The sequence below is a fragment of the Oratosquilla oratoria genome, chromosome 26, assembly GCF_046742065.1.
Source record: "Oratosquilla oratoria isolate Oo_2021 chromosome 26, ASM4674206v1, whole genome shotgun sequence".
NCBI classification, from domain to species: domain Eukaryota; kingdom Metazoa; phylum Arthropoda; class Malacostraca; order Stomatopoda; family Squillidae; genus Oratosquilla; species Oratosquilla oratoria.
This window is the reverse complement of record NC_134802.1, coordinates 21,403,865-21,427,454: the sequence shown is the minus strand read 5'-3', so window position 1 is coordinate 21,427,454 and position 23,590 is coordinate 21,403,865. Positions and strand designations below refer to the sequence as shown.

General features: G+C 38.6%; 1 protein-coding gene across 9 annotated transcripts in view; it reads right to left on the bottom strand.

The window, feature by feature from the left end:
- Positions 1–23,590, bottom strand: part of Tango1 (transport and golgi organization 1) — a 149,933-nt gene that overhangs the window by 27,726 nt on the left and 98,617 nt on the right. For 6 of the 9 annotated variants that reach the window (XM_076209405.1, XM_076209398.1, XM_076209401.1 and 3 more), the window contains exons 4-11: positions 23,315–23,400; positions 18,357–18,395; positions 15,390–15,524; positions 12,333–12,449; positions 9,997–10,074; positions 8,830–8,976; positions 7,123–7,212; positions 2,367–2,438 (exon numbers count right to left, since the gene is read on the bottom strand). In XM_076209405.1, coding sequence (XP_076065520.1) covers positions 2,367–2,438; positions 7,123–7,212; positions 8,830–8,976; positions 9,997–10,074; positions 12,333–12,449; positions 15,390–15,524; positions 18,357–18,395; positions 23,315–23,400 — 764 coding nt within the window. The remainder of the gene's footprint in view (positions 1–2,366; positions 2,439–7,122; positions 7,213–8,829; positions 8,977–9,996; positions 10,075–12,332; positions 12,450–15,389; positions 15,525–18,356; positions 18,396–23,314; positions 23,401–23,590) is intronic. The other 3 variants (XM_076209399.1, XM_076209402.1, XM_076209400.1) reach the window with 3 other exon arrangements.

Here is a 23,590-nt window from a genome sequence, read left to right as displayed (position 1 = left end):
ATAAGACTGAAAGACTTAAAGCTACAAAATCCCTGGGTCCAAGTGAAATTTTTCAGAGAATGCTTAAAGAGTGTAAATTTAAAATCTGTGACCAGTTAACAGAAATATTTAACAAGTCTGCAGACACTGGTTTTGTGCTTATTGCTTGGGGGCAGACAAATGTTGTTCCTGTTTTCATAAAAGGAGATAAAGCACCTATATGCAAATACAGGACAATCAGTTTGACATCATTTATAGGTAAAATGCTAATAGTTAAAAGACTCTGAGATCACGTCAGGAGACAATTTGATTCATGACTCACAGCATGGTTTCTCCAAGGGTAAGTCATGTGTGACTAATCTTCTATCTTTTTACACTAAAGTATACAAGGCATCACATAATGATAGTTACAATGTTTACCTTGACTTTAGCAGTGTTCAACAAGGTGCCACACCAGAGACTAAATATAATCAAAGCCCATGGCATAAGATGAAAGGTGTTAGAATGGATTTGAGCTTGGATCACTGACAGAAAACAGCAGGTCACCATAAATGGTGTAAAATCCAAATGGGGGGAGTGTTTCAAGTGGTGTTCCCAAGGGTTTGGTTCTGGGTCCCTTAATGTTCATTATACACATAAATCACTTGGACAATGGAATTAATAGTGATGTTAGTAAGTTTGCATGAGGGGACAGAGAGGGGGGTCGCTAAATTAATGAAGCGGCCTTGCTGTGGATGTGCTGTGTCTTGCGACACTGCTTCTGACCCAGGGCAGTGGACAGGATGAAGGGATGACCCGTCATCCAGGAGGTGCCAAGATGAGAGGGAGGGAGGAGGGTGGTGGGGAGTGGAATATGTAGGGGATGATGGAATGGGTGGGAGTGGTTTCTATGCCTTTTTCTTTTTGGCTGGCCCTTGTGTAAGGGGGGAAAAAAGCCTTTGGTATATGTATGTATGTAGTAAGTTTGTGGACAACACTAAAATAGGAAGCCTAATTAGGTCAGGAGATGATGCAGAGATTCTGCAGGATGATCTTAACAAATTGTTCACATGGTCGGTGAAATGGCAAATGAACTTTAATATCTCAAAGTGCAGTGTGTTAAACATAGGGCTACACAACCCCGAAAATAGATATTGCTTAGATAGCATGTTTTTAGAGAAAACCAAGTGAGAGACTTGAGAGTTCAAGTAAGTCCCAGCCTTAAATCCAGGAAACAGTGCATTAGTGCCAGGAATAATACAAACAAAGCATTAGGTTTCATTGCTAGGATGGTTATGAAGAGAAGTGCAGAGGTAATTATCAAACTATTTAGCATTAATTAAACCCATCCTTGACTATGCAGTACAGTTTTAGTCTCTGTCTTATAAAATGGACATCAATTCACTAGAATCAATATAGAGGAGAATGACCAAAATGATATATTGGCTCAGAAATTTACCTTACAAAGAGAGGCTTAAGCACCTTAACTCACACTCTCTGGAAGGACAGAGTGCAAGGTGATCTAATAGAAGTGTTCAAATGGATCAAAGGCTTTAACATGGGTCATCACATTAAGACAACAGGGCAGGACTCAGAGTAATGGATTTAAATTGGGCAAATTTAGATTTAAGAAGGAAATAGACAAGAATTGGTTTATCAACAGGGTGGTCAACAAATGGAATAGACTTAGTAACCATGTAATGAGTGTTGAAACTATCGGTTGCTTCACGAAACTGTTACACAACTTTATGGATGGGGGTGATAGGTGGTAATGGACATGGAACTGCCTAGTGTAAGCCTTATGGTCTCTTGCTGTCTCCTTCATTCTTATGTTAACAAGTCTTACAATACAGACTGTGAATCAACTTTACCCAGTTTCTTGTACATTCATATACTACACAAGGCCTTCTACTGACAAATTTACATAAAAGCAAACACTAATTTACAATCCAATACCAAATTACCTACAGTATTGCCCTTGTTAGGCATCTAAGAATAAAGTACACCCTTAAGACAAGATTACCTCATCATGGTACATATCTTCAAAGTTTATTTGTTCAAAAATTACATAAGACAACTTTACAATTTTAAGTACCTTTTTTATCAATACTTTTCTATAACTGCTTATTCAATACATTTCTAAAACCTTAACTAATGATCTTTATAAATTTGTTTAATACATACTAATTCTATATTTCTTATGACAAAATATAGAGGACAACCAAAAATATGCTGGCCCAAAATACACTAAATTACTTATAAACTTGGAAAAAAAAAATCACCTCTTCCGGCTGTTGAAGGCATAAGGTAGAATCCAGAGACAAGAACAAGTTTATTAACCATATAATTCATAGAATGCAACAAAGTCATAATATACAGTAATTTAAAAATAAGCAACGCCAACATACCTGGTCAACTTGATAGTCTAGTTTACTTATTCTTTCTTTGGTAGATGACAATTCCATCTGAAGTTCTTCATTCTGTGTGAAGAGAGTTTTCATTATAGTAATCTTGAAATTCAGGCAATGATAAATACATACATATATACTGTATGGCCTTTTCCCCTTTACAAGGGAGGTGACCGAGTCCAAGTATACACCCATCCAAAATCCATCTGTCACCCTACACCCATCCAAACCCTGCCTGTCCCCAACCACACTCCTCAAACCTATGGAAATACAAGATACAGTGCTTCCACAGCAAATCCAAACAGCCAGATCTGAACCCCCACTGTTTCATTATATGCTGACCTCACATCTCCAACCCCTCATCTATATCTATATATCAGAGGCCTCTTCCCCCTTATAAAGGAGGTAGACATCCAAGGCGCACACCCACTCACATCCACTACCCATCATTTCCCTCTCATCTTAGCTCATTGTGGATGAAGGGCCATTTTTGTCTTCTTCCCACTGCCCAGGTCAGAGGCAATGCAACAAGACAAAGCACATCCACAGCAGAACCACTTCATTTACACAGTGACTCTCCCTCCTTGACCCTTCATGCAGAAAACAGAAAATATTGGGAGAAATCTCTTCAGGCTGCATCAAAATATCCATCCATACACAACCACCCCCTAATACACAAAAAAATTTACAAAGCATACAAGAACATCCATTTATACCACGTTATTTCTTATTTGGGAGGGAAAGGTGGTTGCAGTGGGAGGCAGTGAGAAAGCTTTAGCAAAGGTTAAGGATGTTTTTGCCTTTATGGATTTGGAAAAGGCTTATGATAGGGATGACAGGATGGCATTGTGGGAGGTATTGCAGATGTATGGGATTGGAGGAAAGCTATTAAAGGGCAGTCAAGAGTTTTTACAACAATAGTGGAGCCCGTTTTAGAATTAGAAATGAAGAGAGCAAGCAGTTTGAGGTAAAGGTGGGACTTTGCCAGGGATGTGTCATGTCGCCATGGCTATTCAATGTATACATGGATGGGGTGGTGTGAGAGGTAAATACAAAGGTAATGGGCAGGGAACTGGAAATAGTTAAAGATGGAGAAAAATGGGTGATAAGCCAGTTGTTGATTGCTGTCGACACTGCGCTTACACAAGGATCAGAGAGGGATTAAGAAAGTTAGTGAAAGAGTTTGGGAAGGTGTACAAGTGAAGGAAGCTGAAGGTAAATGTAAGTAAAAGTTAGGTGATGAGATGTACAAGGGGAGAGGATGGCAGCGAATCAGAAGTGTGGGGGAGAAGAATACTGCCGCTCTGTATTCCCACTTGAGTCATAAAAGGCAACAAAAATGGGAGGGGATAGGACTAGGCACCTTACTCTATGTACCTCCAAAGGAAACATTTCTAAAAAATCAAAGACATAAGAGGGTCTGGAGTTTTCCAACTAGAACCCTAATGTTTGTGTCTTTGAAATGTGCATGGATGTGGTACAGATGAGAGTAAAAGGGAAGAGATAGGCATTATGTTTGTGAGAAGAAAGATGTTTGAGTTAGCACTGAGTAAAAAGGGTGGGGTGAGTTTAAGTTTGGAAGTGTAGTTGGGAGGGTGTCAGGAGTGAAGAGGATGAGGAAGAGAAGGGGTGGCTATACTAGTAAGTGAAGATATAGGTAAACATGTAGTGGATTGGAAGGTTTCCTCAAGGTTAATGTGGATGAAGGTGAAACTGGGAAGGGAAATGTGGGTGTTTGCAAGTGCATATGGGACTGGTAGCGAGAAGAATGTAGAGGAAAGGAAGGCTTTTTGGATAGATTTAAACAAGTGCATAAAGAGTTTAGGGAGAAAAGTCAACATAGTTGTATTGAGAGATCTTAACACTACGGTAGGAAATGAAACAATAAATGGAGTGGTTGGGAAGTGTGGAGTGCCAGGAAAAAATTGTAGGAGATGGTGAAGATGTGCTTAGAGAGTTGATGATAGCAAATACAATGTTTAGGAAGAAAGTCAAGCACAAGTACATATGGGAGAGGGTGGATAGAAGGGTGGTAGATAGGACTTTAATAGACTACATAGTGATAACCAGAAGCGTAGGAAGAGTTTTGGATGTGCATGTTCTAAGGGATAGAGTTGGAGAATATCAGATAATTTTTTGGTGGAAGGCAAGTTGAGAGTGGAGGATAGATGGAGAAAGAGGAAAAGGACAGAAGGTAGGTGCTTAGAGTAAACTGCTTAAATAAGAAGGAAAAGGAGGAGTACAAGAAGCTGAAAGAGGAGTGAGAGGGAGTGAAGGATAGAGATTGTATGAAAGGGTGACTGTACCGACAGCATTGTATAGGGAAGAAACATGGAACATAATAGGAAGAAAGAGTTTGAGAGGAAAAGTCTGAGAAGTATGGTAGGGGTTACTAGGCTGGATAGAGTGAGAAATGAGGTGGAGAGCGGGGTTGGAAAAGGAGTTGGGAGATAGGGTAGATGAAAGTATATTGAGATGGTTTGGACATACGGAAAGAATGAGTGAAGATTAGTAAAAGAAGTGTGGAAGGCAGAGGTGGATGGAGTGAACAGGAGGGGGTGGCTGAGGATGCAATGGATGGATGGGTATAAGGGTCATTGAGAAAGAGGGGGATGTCAGTTGAGGAAGGAAGGGTGAAGACAGAAGATAGGAGTGAGTGGAGAATGGTTGTGTATGGATGATGCTGTGATGCATGGGAGTGGGTGGGGGATGGGGAGGATTAGCGAGTGGTATTTTGACACAGCCCAAAGGGATTTCTCCCCATCTTCTCTTTATTGCATGAGGGGAGAGAGTGGGGTCACCAATTAAATAAAGTGGCCTTGCTGTGGCTGTGTGATGGTGTCTTGCTGCACTGCTTCTGACCCAGGGCAATGGGTGAGATGCAGGGATGACCCATCATCCAGGACCCAATAAGAGGGAGGGAGGGATGATGAATGAGAGTGGAGTGGGTGGGGATGAAATGGGTGGGAGTGGAATTATGCCTTTTGTCTTTGGGTACCTCTGTTGCAAGGGGGAAAAAAATTGGTATATGTATTTCATCATTTCCTTGGAAAGGTAAGGGTTGCATGGATCAGATTTTTGTGGTAAGGCAGATATGTGAGAAAGCTTTAGGAAATGGTAAGGATGTTTTTTAGGCCTTTATGGATTTGGAAAAGGCTTATGATAGGACAGACAGGAAGGCACTGTGGGAGGTATTGCAGATATATGGGTTTGGGGGAAAGCTGTAAAGGGCAGTCAAGAGTTTTTACAAGAATAGTAAAGCCTGTGTTAAAACTGGAAATGGAGAGAGAGTGGTTTGAAGTAAAGGTGCAGCTGTGTCAGGGCTGTGTCATGTCACCATTGCTGCTCAATATGTACATGCATGGGGTGGTGCAGGGGGTAAATGCAAGAGTAATGAGCAGGGGATTGGAGATGGTCAAAGAAAATAAAAAGAAGTGGAAGGTGAGCCAGTTGTTGTTTGCTGATGACACTGGGCTTGTGGCAGGGTCAGAGGGGGATTAAGGCAGTTAGTGGAGTTTGGGAAGATATGCAATATGAGAAAGTTAAGGGTAAATGTGGGATAAATTAAGATAATAAAATGTACAAGGGGAGAGGATGGCAGAGAGTAAGTCATAAAGGAGAGAGGCTGAAGGAAATAGATATTTGGTATTTGGGGATGCATGTGGCAGGAAAGGGAGGAGTGGAGTTGGAAGTAAATTGCAGATTGAGAGAAGCAAGTAAATGCCTTGAGGGGATTAAAAAGTATCATGAGAAATAGGCATCTGGGAATAGATGCACAGATATTATATGAAGGGGTGATTGTGCCAACAGCACTGCATAGGGCAGAGCTCTGGAAATGAAAAGAGAGAATATGTATGGGATGAAATGTCTGAGAAGTAAGGTAGGGGTTACAAGGTTGGAGAGAGTGTGGAGGTGAGCGGGGCTGGAAAAAATGGCAGAGCTAGTGAAACCATATCGGGATGGTTTGGACACATGGAAAGAATGACTGAAGAACGATCAGTAAAAGATGTGAGGAAGGTAGAGGTGAATGGAGTAAATTCATGGGAATGACTGAGGAACAGATGGAATGATGCAGTGAAAGGGGCTTTCAGCAAGAATGTCTGTTGAACAATGAGGGGAAAATGTTGGAAATAGGGGTGAGTGAAGAATGGCTATACATAAATAATGCTGTGATGCAAGGGAGGGGTGAGGGAGTAGGGAATGGTTGTGTGTGAATTATATTTTGATGCAGTCTTTTATTTCCACATGAGAGGATGGAGAGGGGGGTGGGGTCACCAATCATGTGAAGCAGCCTTGCTCTGGATGTACTGTGTCTTGCTGCATCGTTTCTGACTCGGGGCAATGAGCAGGAGTCAGGGATAACCCTTCACTGACAAGGAGCTAAGATGAGAGGGGGGGGAAAAAGCCATTGGTATCTATAACTAGATGGAATGTCTTCATCCATTTCTATCTATATACCAAGGGCTTCTTCCCCCCTTTAAAAACATTCCTTTCACATATCTAATTTAGAGGAAATATTGATGAAAATTCTAAGAGACATATCTTGGGCCCAGTCCAAAGACCTTGGGTCATTTGTGGCTGCACCTCCTGATAGATGTGATGAAGTTGATGAAATCTGAAATGGGTGGCAGGGAGAACTCTCTCCAACATCCTCAAGGGACTTCATACAGGTACCCATCATCTGTCCCTAATTGAAGACACCTTACACTTAAGTCCGTTATCCTATCATGCTGATCTATCAAACTATTGTACTCACTAGTCTGCTCTTCATGAACAAGTCTGAAGTTAAGCTTTCCACCTTCTCCCTCTGGCTATCCAGCATGGTCTGTAGACTATCAACTGAAGTCTGAAAAATAAAATATTTACTTATTACTACATATACAAAATAAAATATAAAGATTAAATAATCAATTAATCACAAATTATTACTATCACAATATAAAAATATTTGTAGCTGTGAAATGTGTTTAAAGTCGACGTAATTTTTTTATCATACAAAACATCTTTGCATATAGCATAAAGGAGTGAAAAAATGCAAGTGTGATGCGAGTTGAAAGGGGTATGGATGTTTTTCTCTTAAGCCTAACCTCCTGGCTGGGATAAAGGAAGGGAACTGGAGGATTGCCTGTGTAGTTCCCCTTTATCAAGGAAAAAGGGGACAAAAATTATGTAGTAGTTGAAGAGGGATTAGTCTGTTGAGTGTTGTTGTTGTTGTTGTCATTCCCTAGACTGTCTGTCCGAGCAGTCCCGTCTCCCCAAGGAATGCCACAGCCGAAACTGGGTTTTCCCACAAATCCTTTATAGAGTGTATGTTGTGTTGTTTGCGTGCATGATTGTGTATAATGCTCACTCTGTTCAGTGTAGATGGAAAAAGCAAATGGGATGGTATGCACTGAGAAAATTTGGAAGGGAACACAAGGAATAAGTGGGGAAGAACAGTGTGGGTTTAGGAAAGGATGAGGATATGTTGACCAAATTTTTGTAGCAAGGCATTATCAGAACTGGTGAATGACAGCAGTGAAGAATAGCAGGAGTGAAAAGTGACACATATAAACAATTCTTCAAAGGTGAAATGAAAAAATATACATTCAAAATAATATGAAAGTATATGTAGGGAAATAGAGTGAGAAATGAGGAGGTGAGGAGGAGAACAGGGGTGGAAAAGGAGCTGGGAGATAGGGTTGATGAAAAAGTATTAGGATGGTTTGGACACATGGAAAGAATGAGTGAAGAAAGACTAGTAAAAAAGGTATGGAAGGCAGATGTGGAGGGAGTGAACATGAGGGGACGTCCTAGGATGAGGTGGATGGATGGGGTGAAGGGGGCTTTGGGGAAGAGGGGAATGTCTGTTGAGGAAGGACAGGAGAGGACAGAAGACAGGGGTGAATGGAGAATGCTTGTATATGGATGATGTTGTGATTGCATGAGGTGGAATGGGTGGGTGGATGGGGGGTGAGGTAGTATGTATGAGCAAAATTTGACGCAGCCCGAAGGGATTTCTCCCCGTCCTCTCATTTTATGCAATGGGGGGACGGAGAGGGGGGGTCGCCAATTTAATGAAGCGGCCTTGCTGTGGATGTGCTGTGTCTTGCGACACTGCTTCTGACCCAGGGCAGTGGACAAGGTGCAGGGATGACCCGTCATTCAGGAGGTGCTAAGATAAGAGGGAGTGTGGAGGGGTGTGGAGTGTATTCAGAGATGGAATGGGTGGGAATGATTTTATGCCTTTTTCTTTTTGGCTACCCCCTTGTAAGGGGGAAAAAGCCTTGGTATATGTATATGTATGTGTATGTAGGGAATTTTGATCAAAACTGGACTTAAAAAAAATCTCAAGAGGATAAACAATTCCAGTCAAACAGGGCCATATATTTACTTAAAATTTATAATGTCTAGCAAAATATCTATAAAACAAATAAAGGACAATCTGATTATACTATTACTATAAAAGGTAGAAGTGCTACACCTGAAAAGCTGAAGCATCCTTTTGGGATGACAAGAGCTCTGACAGCATCTTGTGCATCTCCAAGCCATTGGTGGTGGACTCCTCAAGCTCGAGCTCCAATAAAGTAATCTTGTCTTCCAGTTTACTACGCTCTGCAGTGTACTCCTCCTAGATAAGAGTTAGCAAGAAATACTTAGCAACAAAAATTACACTTTCTACTTTCTAAGCCATCCTCCTTGTAAGGGGAAATGACCTTTGGTATAACCTTTCTAATTGGTGGTTTGCAACCTGTTTCCACAGCATACTCACTACTGAAACAGCTTCTTATTGTCTTTTAATTAAAACTTTGCAGGTTATATTGTCACTTATATTTGGTACTCATAAGAAGCACTAAGGCAAAAGATTCATAATAGTACACAATTATAACAGTATAATTTTCATACTTTTATATGTACAAGGTAGGTCTTATCCAACTAAACTGTCTTGTTATAATAGGGCAAGTAGTATTGCGATTATATGAAATTATCATACACTCCAACTAGTGCTCTTAACTGAATGGGAACTAAGCCTACTGAGGGTCATGGGTATTTGGTGGTAGCTTCTTGCCAACAGGTTGATAATTTTAAATCCTCACATCTGGAATACCACATCTACATTGTTACTACTGATAATAAAAACTATAAAAGAACTGCAGCCAAAGCAGATGATGGCTGGCATGGTCAAACACTAACAGGTGTTGATCCAAGAGGTGCCAGGACCATGGCTGCTGGCAGTGTATACTGTGGTGGCAAGAGCAATGTCTCTTCAGTTGCGACTGCCATCTGACTCACTTGTGTCAACCCTTCCTGCTTTTGTACAGTTGGTACCCAGTGTTTGTTTCAGCAAGTTCAGAATTGAAAGACATAATTCATGTAGGTTTCACATTTTATACAAGAAAAAAATTATTTTGCATGTCACTGAATTAGCTACAAGTTTTTTATTATGGTTAAACAAAATAAAAAAGTTTTACTATAGCTACAACATGAAGATAAACTTTAACCATAAAATAAAAAGAAAAAATTGCAATCACCAACATTCCATGCAAAGAAATAACCATGAATACATTTCTAAGCAGTGCCACATTTAATAAAGTATTATACATCAAATTAACAGGATTTTCACAATAAAAACATTCAAATTCAACTTTACCTTGACTTTCTCCAGCTCTGAACTAATGTCACAAACATCACCAGCTGACGACTGCACCCTGGTTTCAACCGAATCAAGCTGTGCAAGTAAGTTACACAAAGATAATAATGTTGGGTATTTTGTGACACATCAGCCAAGGCTTAATGATAACATAATAACAAAAGTAAGGAAAAACAAAAAAAGAAAAAAAAAGAAAAAGTCAGCATGGGTTGGGGTGAAATTGGCGGGAGTGGTGACGTGCCTTTTGACCTGGCTACCTCCCTTATAAAGAAGAAAAAGCTCCTGGTATATAGATAATGATAGCATGGCCACATTTATGATTCATAAAGCAACAGGTGAAAAGACTACAAATAGAGGACAGGCCCTTTAGACACAGATTACACTATTTGTTTTGGGCCAATTTCATGCAATTCTGTTCAGACACAAGTGGGAGGAAATAGCATTGCACTAAGTGTTGATGGAGGTAATGAACGCAGAGTTCCCTTGAATCTTAACTATGGATATACATTCATAAACAAAGAAAGAAATCACCCTTTTATGGGAGGCAGCACAATCAAATCAAACACCCACACAATGATACACTTACACTATCCTTATCTCATCACCTTGGGATGAAGGACCTTCCTCCCACTCACCCTACAAGGCAAAGGTCAATTGCAGTGCAGCAAGGCACAGCATTTATGCTGCAAGGCTAAACAGCTGAAGCTGGTTTACCCCCATAGTTTCATCTAACAAAGCACCTTTTCTGAATTTACTCATCTAAGGCACAGATGCAGAGAACATCCATAGCATCCATTCATTCACAATCTATATCTATATATTGCCATCTTTGCACCACACGCATCCAAAGCCCTTTTCACCCAAACTATACATCTCATTCTAGGTCTTCCATTTGAACTTACTCTAATTACCTTCTTGTCAGCAACATAAAATCTCTTCATTGAGTTACTCATGGGTGGGATCGGTAGTGTTCCCACAAGTTGAACATTACAGACATTTACCCAGGCCTTCATAAAAAGTCAACACCCTCACCTCCTGAAGGTGCAATGCAACCCTGAAGGGATAGTACACAATCTCAGGACTAGGTGCAAGCTCTCTTTTATACAATCAGCTGTTACTTTTAAAAGCAAGGTAGCTAGGCATAGGAGACAAAATTTTCATCCCTTTCACTCTCTTCATACACACTCCTTTTACTCCTTTCTGCTAAAATCATGCAAAAAGTACCTATCACTTTCCTATCATCCCCAATACACTCCTTTGCAATTTCAACTACTTTCCCTGACTTTTTCTTGCAAGGTGAGCAGACATTATAATTTCTATTGCTCACACATTACACTAATTTCTGCAACTGCAACACCCATTTTGAGCATTCAAGGCACTCTACTTAAGTCTCGTACATGCACTACTCACCCATGTTTGTGATAGCTGACTCTCATTACTACAGTACATACTGTTATTTTGTGGCATAATTCACATTTGTGCTCCAGTGTGTAATTTCCATTTAGCAGTGCAATTTTGCTTTTTAAGCTTTCATTAATATTGTGTACTGTACAGATTTTGCTTAAGCAATTCCTACACAATTTATGCAATTGAAAATACCAGATTCTAACCTACTGGGTTCCTGTCATTTGACATTTGTTTGGCCAATCACAAGATCTACAGTGTACTGCATTAATAGATTAATTATAGACCCAATTCCTTACTTAAATGACAGTGAAGGTGATGATTGTTTGAAAAAGGGCAAGGAATACAATTCTATGATAGAAAAAATATCTTGAAAAATATTGATTATAAAAAAAAAAAAATAAACCCACCCATATAAAATTAATTACAACAATAACACCCAATATGGTATCACAGAAAAAAACAATATTTTGTGGCATATCCCAAACTATTATGTTCATTTTAAGGTCAGAACCCAGCTTGAACATATTTTGACAAAATATGTACACTACACCATGGTGTCACAGCACATATTCATCTTTATCATAAGCTTAACAGTCAGTACTATATACACTACCTTTCCCAGCACTCGTTTACAAGTATCATCCAAGACAAAGGAACATGCTCAATATTTCCCAATACAAATTTGCTCTTACCAACTTTTATTTCAGCTACCAGGATAGTTTTCTAGAATATAACCTTTGCATATATCAAAGACTTTGCTGTTTATATGCATGCATATTCTGACAACAACCTTGCAGTGAACCACCACAGACACATGCACATACATGAACTCAGATATACACATCAATACACAAATAGAGAACATTTCACAAACCCATTCATCAGCTTAATACCACTTGTTAAACCCATTAACTGGTTTTTATAAATACCTGTTGCTTTGTCCTTTTGAGTTCCTCTTGTAAAGCAAGATTTTCTGCTTGGACTAAGCGGTAGCTACGGTCCTTCTTGTTCAGAGCAGCAAGTAATGGTCCTTCTCGACTCATTTTCTGTAAATGTGTTTCCACTAAATTATCAACTTTGGACAAAACTTCCACTATATTATCACAAAATTGCTCTACAAACAAAGGCATTAGAGATTATTTTCAACTAATGCATTACTCTTTGTTTTATACAACAATATTAAGAAAAATAAAAATCACTAAAAAATATTTGGCAGTAAGTCTACAATTCAAAAGCACAATTCTTACATACCATTTCACGAAATAATCTAAAATATATACCCCCTAGATTCAGGCACCCCACATTACATACTGAGAATACAATTTAGATAAGTTCTAGGCAGTTGCTTTAAATGTTATAAACAAATTCAACATTGCATAATATACAAAGCACAAGAGAGATAGCCAAAGTCAAAGGCATAATTCCACTCCCACCCATTTCATCCCCATATACTCCTCTCCCATTCACCACCCCTTCCTCTCTCCCTCTTTTCTTGGCTCCTCCTAGATGAAGGGTCATCCCTGCATCTCACCCATTGCCCTGGGTCAGAAGCAATGTAGCAAGACACAGCACATCCACAGCAAGGCCGCTTCATTCAATAGGCAACTCCCCTCTCTGTCCCCTCATGCAGAAAAAGAAGATGGGGAGAAATCCCCTCATTCACATGTACTCCTTCACCTCCCATCCCCCACCCACTCCCTTCCATGCATCAGAGCATCATCCATGCACAACCATTCTCCACCCACCCCTATCTTCTGTCTTTTCCCTCTTTTCCAATCCCCTTTTACCCCATCCATCCATCTCATCAGTGGTCACCCCCTCACATTCACACCTTCCACACCTTTTTTACTAATCTTCCTTCACTCATTCTTTCCATGTGTCCAAACTGTCCCAATACCCTTCTATCAACCCTATCTCCCAAGTCCCTTTCCACCCCTGCTCTCCTCCTCACTTCCTCATTTCTCACTCTACCCAGCCTAGTAACCTCTTCCTTACATCTCGGGCATTTCATCTCTAACACATTTAAACTCTTCCTCTTGTATATTCCATGTTTCTGCCCCATACAGTGCTGTTGGCACAATCCCCACTTAGCATTCATTCCCAAATGTCTATTTCTCATTACAGTTTTTAATCCATCAAGGCATTTACTTACTCCTCTCAATATACATTCTACTTCCACCTTCGCTCCTCCCTTTCCCGCCACATTCGCACCCAAGTATCTAAAGCTATCCACTTCCTCCAGTCTTTCTCCCATAATACACTTTTCCAATTTCCTGCCATCCTCTCCCCTTGTACATCTCATTACCTTACTTTTACCCACATTTATCTTCAACTTCTTTCTTTCACACACATTCCCAAAGTCTGTCACTAATTTTCTTAGTTCCTCCTCTGATCCTGCCACCAGCACAGAATCATCAGCAAACAACTGGCTTATCTTCCCTTTTTCTCCATTTTCTTTAACCATCTTCAATGCCCAGCCCATTACCCTTGTGTTTACCTCTCCCATCTCCCCATCCATATATAAATTGAACAGCTAAGGCAACATAACACATCTCTGGTGAAGTCCCACCTTTACCTCAAACAATGCACTCTATTTCTAATTCTAACGAAGGCTCTACTACTTTTGTAAAAACTCTTGACTGCTCTTAACAGCTTTCCTCTTATCCCATATATTTGCAATACCTCCCAGAGTGCCTTCTTGTCTGCCCTGTCATAAGCCCTTTTCCAAATCCATGAAGTCTCAAAAAATATCCTTACCTTTTCCTAAAGCTTTCTCACATATCTGCCTTGCCACAAAAATATGATCTATGCAACACTTACCTGTCTTAAACCCACAATGTTCCTCACCAATTATTCCCTCTGTTCCTCTCCTAATTTTCTCAAGCAAAACCCTCCCATAAGCCTTCCCAACTACACTCAACTGATCCCTCTGAAACTACTACACTCACACTTGTCCTTTTTACCCTTGCAAAGTGGAACTATACAGGTACTCTTCCAGTCCTCCAGCAATCTACCCTCTTTTAGACAAACATTAATCTCACCAGCCAGTCCACCATCACTGTACCTCCCTTTTTTAGACACTCCGCATGACACCCATCTAACCCAGGTGCCTTACCTGCTCTCATCATTTCAATAACTACTTTCACCTCATCTTTTCTTATTTCTCCTCCATTTTCCTCATTCATCACAGTCATTTTCTTAGCACTTCCCACTGTAACTATCTTTCCCTCCCTATCCTCCTTCACATTAAGGAACTACCTCGAAATATTCTGCCCTTCTGCCTCTTACTGCCGTCTCTTCCATTATTATCTATTTACACCTTTTACCTTTTCTTCTCTACTTGATTCACCTCCTCTTCCTCTCTTAACTTCCTTCCAAATTATCTTTTCATTACTTTTGAAATTTTCTGTCATACTCTTACCCCATTTCACATCTCTTCTCCTTTTGCCTCCTTTATCTTATGCTTTACTTCTCATAAGATTCTCTTGTCCTATTTTGTAACCAATCGGACAGTATTTAGTATCGTCAAATATGTAAATAATGCAAAGTAAAAGTAACACCATGGTAACATACATTAATGGTTGGCAGAACAGTTCCTAATTTCATGTTACCCTCCCAAGAATGACTCCTATTTTGCGCAATGAAAAGAAACTAAACTATTACTTGTCAAATTTACTAACTATTCTATTAAAATCCAATGGTATATTTACAATACAACCACTTGTGTATAAGCATTAATTTCTACATACGGTCCATACATATATACTCCAACTTATACGCAAAGCAATTTCCTTTTCATGGATATAACACGTACGTCTGTCAACTTCCCAGTGGCCTGTAGCAGTAATAATGACAAAAACATTTCTTTATAGTTAATAGTCACCAAATTATAAAGAAAATAAATGGTAAAATTCAGAATTAACTGTACATTACAATGAACCCATCACTTAGATACCTTGCTGCAAGAGAATGTAACTTATACTTACCACAAGCATAAGGTGTGTGAAGTAAATAGCCACAATGGTCAAACCACACATTCCTAAGAAGACAACAATTCCTGAAGAAACCTGGATCTTTGGAATTTCGCTGGCCTCAAGTCCAAGAGTCAAACCTTCACCAAGCTAAAAAAAATATACAAACCAAAGAAAAATTATTTCTCTTCTCGAGAGTAAAGTAACAAGAGTACATATTTTGAACAAGGTAATGAAAGTGCATTCTCATCATTTACACTGCCTACCTCATGACACTTGTTTCTATAGAAATGAATTAGAAAACAAGAAAATGTATATTGTTTCTACACATCTGGGACCTACCAACCTGACACAAAACTGTGAAATAATCCCAGAAAAAAGCAAGCAAGCAAGCAAGCTCTCCAGAATAAAAATCTTACACACAGAGGGACAATATGTCAAACTATCTAATACAACTCAGCCTTAAGGTCATATTTGAATAGTAACAATAACTCTTGCCTTAAGTTCACCAACTGGTAACTTAAAACCCAGCAAAGGCTCACAATGGTCCCTAGGTCCTCACCAATCTTTCTTGGAAAAAAACATAGGACTACTGTCTACGTTGTATTAGTGTAGGACTATTTCTACATCAGTGACATAGTAGTGGGAGGGGAGCAGTTCCTGGTTGTCAGCTCTCTGAATGTGAAAATGTGGAGCAAATACAATCTAAGTCAATAGAAATACTGGGACTAGCATAGAGGCCAAGTGTCAACTCTTTGGGGCTGCACCTCTATATGGCGGTGTATCATGAGTATATAAACATCCATGCACACATTACAGAAAAAGAAAAAGTATATAAAATCTAGTGATGCAAAGTATAGCCTTACCGCATTCATTTTTAAGTGCACCATGCTCACTTTTGCACACTAACAGAAGACCTACTAGACACCAAGAAATCCCTTAAACACAGTGCTATCCTTTATAGAATTTGTTCCAACTTAAAATTATTCTGAAAAGCACAGAATCTCAATTCATCAATATCCCTTCAGTCTTCATATAGAATGCAATAGTTCTTGATTTTTTTTTTATAACTGGTCCCTTTCCTATAAAATTCCCTTTCCCAATTTCTTGGGACTCTCGTAAAAAAAATGATCTGCATTATCTGACACCCAATGACCAATACCCATTTTCAGCAAGTACCTCTAAGGCTCCTTTGGGGTCTATAGATCCAATTCTAAGAATCACTAAACTAGTGTAACAAAAATGCTGAAGCAGTTAATAAATCTAAAATTGTACAGTTCAGCAAGTGACAACCTCAAACATAGTGAGGAGAATGAAGCCACAATTACATGCAGGTGCATTCCTTCTTCAATAATCCTAACCACAAAATATTTTATTTTTTGGCTAAAGCCAGACAACTTTATTAAGCTGTTAGAGGATCTGAGAGCAAGCAGGGTCTCTATTCCCATTCTGTCCCTTGTTTACCCTTCTGAATAAAGCAGTCTGGCACTAGCCAGTGAAAAATCTGGAATTGACATCACCATACTGAAGGAATTACCAATCAAGAATACAAAGTATCATACCCTTTCATGACACCACAACAAAACACTGAATGACATGATAATAAGCAGTACAATAAAACCATGAAGATAACATCTTTACATGCTATGTAGTATCAAATATATTTTTTCTTTAAAGAAAAGTAATTTCCTTAGAAGCACAATCTTGCAATTTTTCAAGCAAAGATAACACATAGCTTGTTAAGTTGTAGTTTTATTGTCTTTGCATAAAGATAAGAGAATTCTTATAGAGGATCATTGACAAAAATTTGCAAAAATCTGCAAAACATTAGACTGAATGCAAACCTCTCCTAGTAATATCTATGCTTATCAAGCTAGCAATATGAATCCTCCTTTACAGCCTAAAAGTAATTCTTTATATCTAGACACTCAACAGCACACCATGAAACATTAAGTGTGAAAAAATATAACTAAACCAAAATTTTACAATTCTACATTCAAAACTGATGCTAACATAATCTACATCCCAAATTTAGATACTACCTTACTCTACAGTATACCCATAATAATACTTAAGTAGAACATTAACAAATACAGTACAGACGCTCCTCTACTTACGTTAATTCGTTTTACGTTTTTTCGATTTTACACTTGAACTGACTGTAAAAACAAATTGTAAAAACAAATTTTTTTGAGTGAATTTTTTAGTTTAGCGCGCTCTCCATAGTTCAAACGATACTTACGCATGACGCTGCGTCCATTGTTTACATGACACAAACGACAGACTGAACGTGCCTTGCCTCCTCCTCCTCCTCCTCCCCCTCCTTCTCCTCCACCATCTCAATTTATATTGCTTGAATCTAATTTATTTGAAATTAATGTTATTATTTTACAATGTTATGTTTATAATTAATGATTTAGGGGTGTTTTATAAGATACGGTAATAGAATTTATGGATGTATAGTACAGTAACAACTTACGTTCATTTTCACGTTATGTTCGGCCGTTCGGAACCTAACTAAAACGTAAGTTGAGGAGCGTCTGTATACTGAACTCTACAGTTCCTATCCAGAATAAAATAGGATTCCATAGTTCTAATACTAACAAGATATTCATGCCTACAAACTGTATAACACTAATAAAAAATAATACATTACAACTCATAAATGATCAATACTATATATATACATTTAATTTAACAAGAATGAAAGAAGTACACTGTCCAACAGCTACTCTACCATAAACAAAATTCTTATAAAGAGGTTTACAGTTTATATTCTTAGAAGTTCTAAACTAATTACAAGGAGTTTTTGTCAAAGTATCCTTTTCTATGTACATGAATATATCTATCCACATAAATACATGCACATACATGTATACATATCCTGTCATTTGGCAGAAAGCACAATAATAAAGAAGAAGCAGGATCTCTTGTAACAATAGAAGAGCACAAATACTGCTAAAGAGTTACAATAACATTTACCATTATTTTTACCTGCTTTAGTCCCGCAGTAAGTTCCCACTGTAAAATAGGAAATCAATGTCAAATTATTCTCGGCATCCATTAAAAGGAATGTCTGAAGATGCAAGTCAATTTTCTTCAGCTAACTGCATTATAGGAATAAAATCAGAGAACTTCTCAACATGAAGCAATGATGCCACTTTTGTTTCCAAGATTAACATCTTGAAATTATATCTGTTCAGTCTTTAGAATGGGATGGGGTGATGGGACTAGGTTTCTTGCTCTCTGTAACCCTTTGTGGAACATTCCTACTGTCAAGACTTACCAATAAAGAGAAGAACCCAAGTGATGCCTTTATCTCAATGCCTCCAAACTATGTAGTCAAACAATTACACTCCTCCCAGACCCTCTTATGCACCCCCACCTTTTTTTTTTATGTCCCCTTTGGAGCTACAGAGTAGGATGCCTAGTACTATCTCCATCCCATTTTTGTTGCCTTTTATGACTCAAGTGGGAAAACTTGGTGGCAGTATTCTTTCTCCCCTACCACAAGGTTAAGGGGTTAATGAATTAATGAGGTTAACGAGGATCATCTCCTTACCATCCATTTTCATACGGAGTTTATGAGTTATGGAAATGGATGGTAAGGAGATGGTTCTCCTTGTCATCTATTCTGAAGGATCATCATTGGTAGATACCCATCAATAGTTCCCCAGAAGCTTACATCCCACAACCACATTACATTACAACTACACAGTTAAATTCAGGTGTAACACCTTGAATGGAGTATGGCCTGCATAAAACTTGTGCAATCGACACATCTAGGGCTTTAGTGACATCCCTACAGACCAGTCATGTGGCATTATTTTGTGATTGGACAGAGAAATCCACTTAATAAAGAATGGTGATCATTTTGGAATTCTACTATCCTTTTGTTTAACTATCCTTCTTTAACATGTCCCTAATCACCTTCTATGACTTTTCTTCATTGTGATATTGTTCCCTATTACAGAAGTCTTGGTTATTGTTAACAATACTAAAAATGAGCAATGCAACTTTTGTAATCAACTATATGAACACAAAATCAAATCCTTGTTTTGGTTTCCTTTCAGAGCCACATACCGTATTTTACGGCTTCTAAGACGCTGCATCTTGGAAGACGCACCCTAATATCTGAAAGAAATTTCTAAGAAAAAAAAAAGAAGTCATTCTCATACAAGAACACATTCACCATATACCCAACCACTGAACACAAAAACATAAGAAGCAAGGACGACACGTATTGGACGTATTGTTTACATTACGAAATCACTTGTCCGATTTTGTTTGTATGGCGATGATACTGGTTGGTGATTAGTAAATATACTGTACTATACATTTTTCATTGTCCAAGGGTGGTTTTATTTTCATAAAAATAAAATAAAAATTTCAAAAATATGGATGTAGATATATAAAACTCCACTGCCGAATCATTTTTTCGGGAGGCGGTGGTCTAAAGTGTCTTTCTGCTGCTCTTTTACAGTGTTCTTTGGCATATCGTACAACTTGTAGCTTGTATGTGACAGTATAACTAAACCGTTTTTATGAACTAGCCATGGGTGATAATTTCCAGGACAAAAAAATCTTATGACACATGTGATAGCCTGGTGGTAACTGATCAAGGCACCTGTCACTTGTGTGCATTCGTGTGTATGTGTGTGTTGCTATGAGACGAGGGAACGGCCCGTTTTCTCCACACGCCGAGTAGGCTCCAGGAAGGATTATGGTATTGGAAATACTTGTAACAGCTAAGTACCGAGTTTACATAATATAAAAGGTTGAATTAAATATTACTTAAGCTAACATCATAGTGTAATGACTCAACATACAAATCCAGGTCGCTATCGGTCAAGTGTCCAAGCTTACATGAGCCTGGGTGTTGCCTTGCAATACAACATTCGTCTTGGAAGATGCATTAGCATTTTTCAGGGTATTTTTTAGGAAAAAAAAAAGTGCGTCTTGTAAGCCGTAAAATACGGTAATGCAAATTATAAATAAACATGGCATATCTTAAAATGTTCTGGCTAACAGCAATTTTTACAGTTAATGGATGCATTCCATTCTGATAGGGTCTACGTCAGGGATTCCCAACATGGGTACTATCACTCCTTTGGAGATGTTACTATGTTAAATGGGGGCACTAAATGTTAATACATAACTTAGGGGGTGCTGGGATCATGTTTATTTATTTTTTTAATGTTGATTAGAATAATTCAATATTAGTGACTTTAAAAATATGTGCTACAAAGTATCAACAATTACCCTGGGTTCATGCATTTGACAGATTAAGTAATGTTACAAGTTTAATCACAGCAAACCCTAAGTTTATTCCAGTTTAATCACAACACGTTATAAGTCATGCACCGGTCATTCTGTCACACAAAATAGAACTGCTTCATCTCATAACACAACTTTTTAAATTGTTTCTACACAGACCAGTTTTTTTTCTCACTACTGCAGTATTTCATCATAGTAAATTTCTCATAACTAAACTATCAAGTAACATACATACATACATATACCAAGGCCTTTTCCCCCTTTCAAGGGAGGTAGCCAAAAGGAAAAAGGCATAAAATCATTCCCACCCATTCCATCCCTAAATACACTCCACTCCCCTCCACCCTCCCTCTTATCTTAGCACCTCCTGGATGACAGGTCATCCCTGCACCTTGTCCACTGCCCTGGATCAGAGACAGTGTCACAAGTCACAGCACATCCACAGCAAGGCCGCTTCATTTAATCGGCGACCTCCCCACTCCGTCCCCCCATGCATAAAAGGAGAAGATGGGGAGAAATCCCTTCGGGCTGCGTCAAATTTTGCTCACACATACTACCTCACCCCCCATCCCCCCACCCATTCCACCTCATGCATCACAACATCCATATACAACCATTCTCCATTCACCCGTCTTCTGTCCTCTCCCGTCCTTCCTCAACAGATATTCCCCTCTTCCCCAAAGCCCCCTTCACCCCATCCATCCACCTCATCCTAGGATGTCCCCTCATGCTCACTCCTTCCACATCTGCCTTCCATACCTCTTTTACTAGTCTTTCTTCACTCATTCTTTCCATGTGTCCAAACCATCCTAATACTCTTTCATCAACCCTATCACTTTAGTGATATTATTTTACAAGTTGATAAACTTGCACCCTCCCCCTGCAGTTGTTCCTCAGTAGGCTTAACCTCTTCAATACAAGTCAAATATTTGCAAGCACATCAAATAGCTTGATCTACAATGATGCATTACAATATCCGTATTACAAAACAAAGTTACTGCTGTTATACTCCTCTTTCAAGCCTGTTCACAGAATTTGAGGGTCACTCAGCAACAAAATATATATATAATAAGGAGGCCAACATTCTCGTATACCCCACTTACGGCTCATGATGCATACAAAGGAGTCATTGTATTGAAGAAGTTAATAGTTGAGGAGTTGGCAGTGACTGCAGGCTGTCACTATTCATGATTTTTTTTTGGTATTGTAATTTAGTTTATTTTTTGTGCTTTAATTTACCCATTATGTTGGAAAAGAGAAAACATTGGCAACAGTGTAGAATATTTGAAGTCTAGGTATATATTACTTCTAAAAATCCACAATAACCAATGTGGTTTATGAGAAAGTATTTTCAAATGAAGCCATGAGGCCATCAAGACTTATTTTGCAATGCAAGATAAATCTATTATACCTAGCAATCAAAATTTGATTTGATAGGGGCGAGGGAGGGAGGCACTGATAAAAACTTGTGTCCAAAGGGGGCGCTAGTCCAAAAAAGGTTGGGAAACACTGGTCTATGTGGACTGACACCCATCCCCCTTGCCACCCTTCACATTAAAACCAGACATGAAGCATAAAATCACTAGCTCTTAGCTGAACCATGTCTATATACTATGTCAGTGTATTTCAGGAATTAGCATCGAACAAATCAACACATACATACTCACACATGAATGCATGTGTGTATGCACTATTCTAAGTGCATGTGTATTTACCTAGTTTTATTTATCTAGTTGTATTATACGGAAAAGGAGCTATGCTCATAGTGACCTGTCTTTGTATCTTTCAGCATCAAGTTTTTTCTTAAAATCTTGAATGGTGTTTGCACACACTGTTACCTTATCTAATTTATTCCAGGTTTCCACCACTCTGTGTGGGAAGCTATTCTTTTTCAGATCTCTTCTATAATTATCCTTTTTGAGTTTCTTTTCATGTCCTCTTGTTTTTCCATTGTCCCACTTTAATAAATTATCTCTATCAAGGACTTCCATTCCTTTCATGATTCTATAGTCACTAGATCTTCTCTTTCTCCTCTTTGTTCCAGAGTTGGTAGTTCCAATATGGACAATTTTTGTTCATATGTCAATTTGGAAAGTGTTGGTGCCATCTTTGTCTTTGCTTTTTGTGTATTTACCTAGTTGTATTTACCGAGGGAAAATAGAAAGAATCTAAAGGGCAACAACAAAGATGGCCACAACACTTTCAAAATTTACATGCGAGCAAGACTGTCTAAACTGGAACTACCTACCCCAGAACAAAGAAGAGAAAGATGCGATCTACTGGCCACTTATTGAAGTGGGATAGAAGAAAAACAAGGGGATGAAAAACTCAAAAAGGATACAGAAGATATCTGAAGGAGGGAAAAAAAAAAAAAAAATCCACACAGAGTGGTGTCTAAAACAGATGAAATAATATTGTGTGCAAACACCATACAAGAATTTAAGAAACTAGATGTTGAGAGATAAAAAGACTCACCACGAGCATAGCTCCCCTTCCCGTATAATACAACTAGGTAAATACATATATCTATATATATATATATATATATACAAAAAATTAACCAATCATATTTAACTAAATGCAAGAATAAGATGCCAATTTAAGATAGCCTCTCAAATGTTTGGGAAAAAAAAAAAAAAAAAGACAAGTCAGAGGATACTTACGAACTGCTCTTCTGCCTGAGCAAGGAAGGATTCCTCTTCTGTATCAAACTCCTGTGGTGGCAAGTCCTCCTCTTCAACTCTGTCATCTGGTAAATAATAAAAAAAAAAAGATAAGTATACAAAAATTGTGAAATGAAAAACAATCATGTCATCTAAATTTTCTGTTTCACAAAATTCAACCATAAAGAGAACAACTTGAGAATAATAGCTTATGCATCATTACTTAAATGGGTATTTACAAATACAAAATAGACACAGACACACATTCATGTGTAT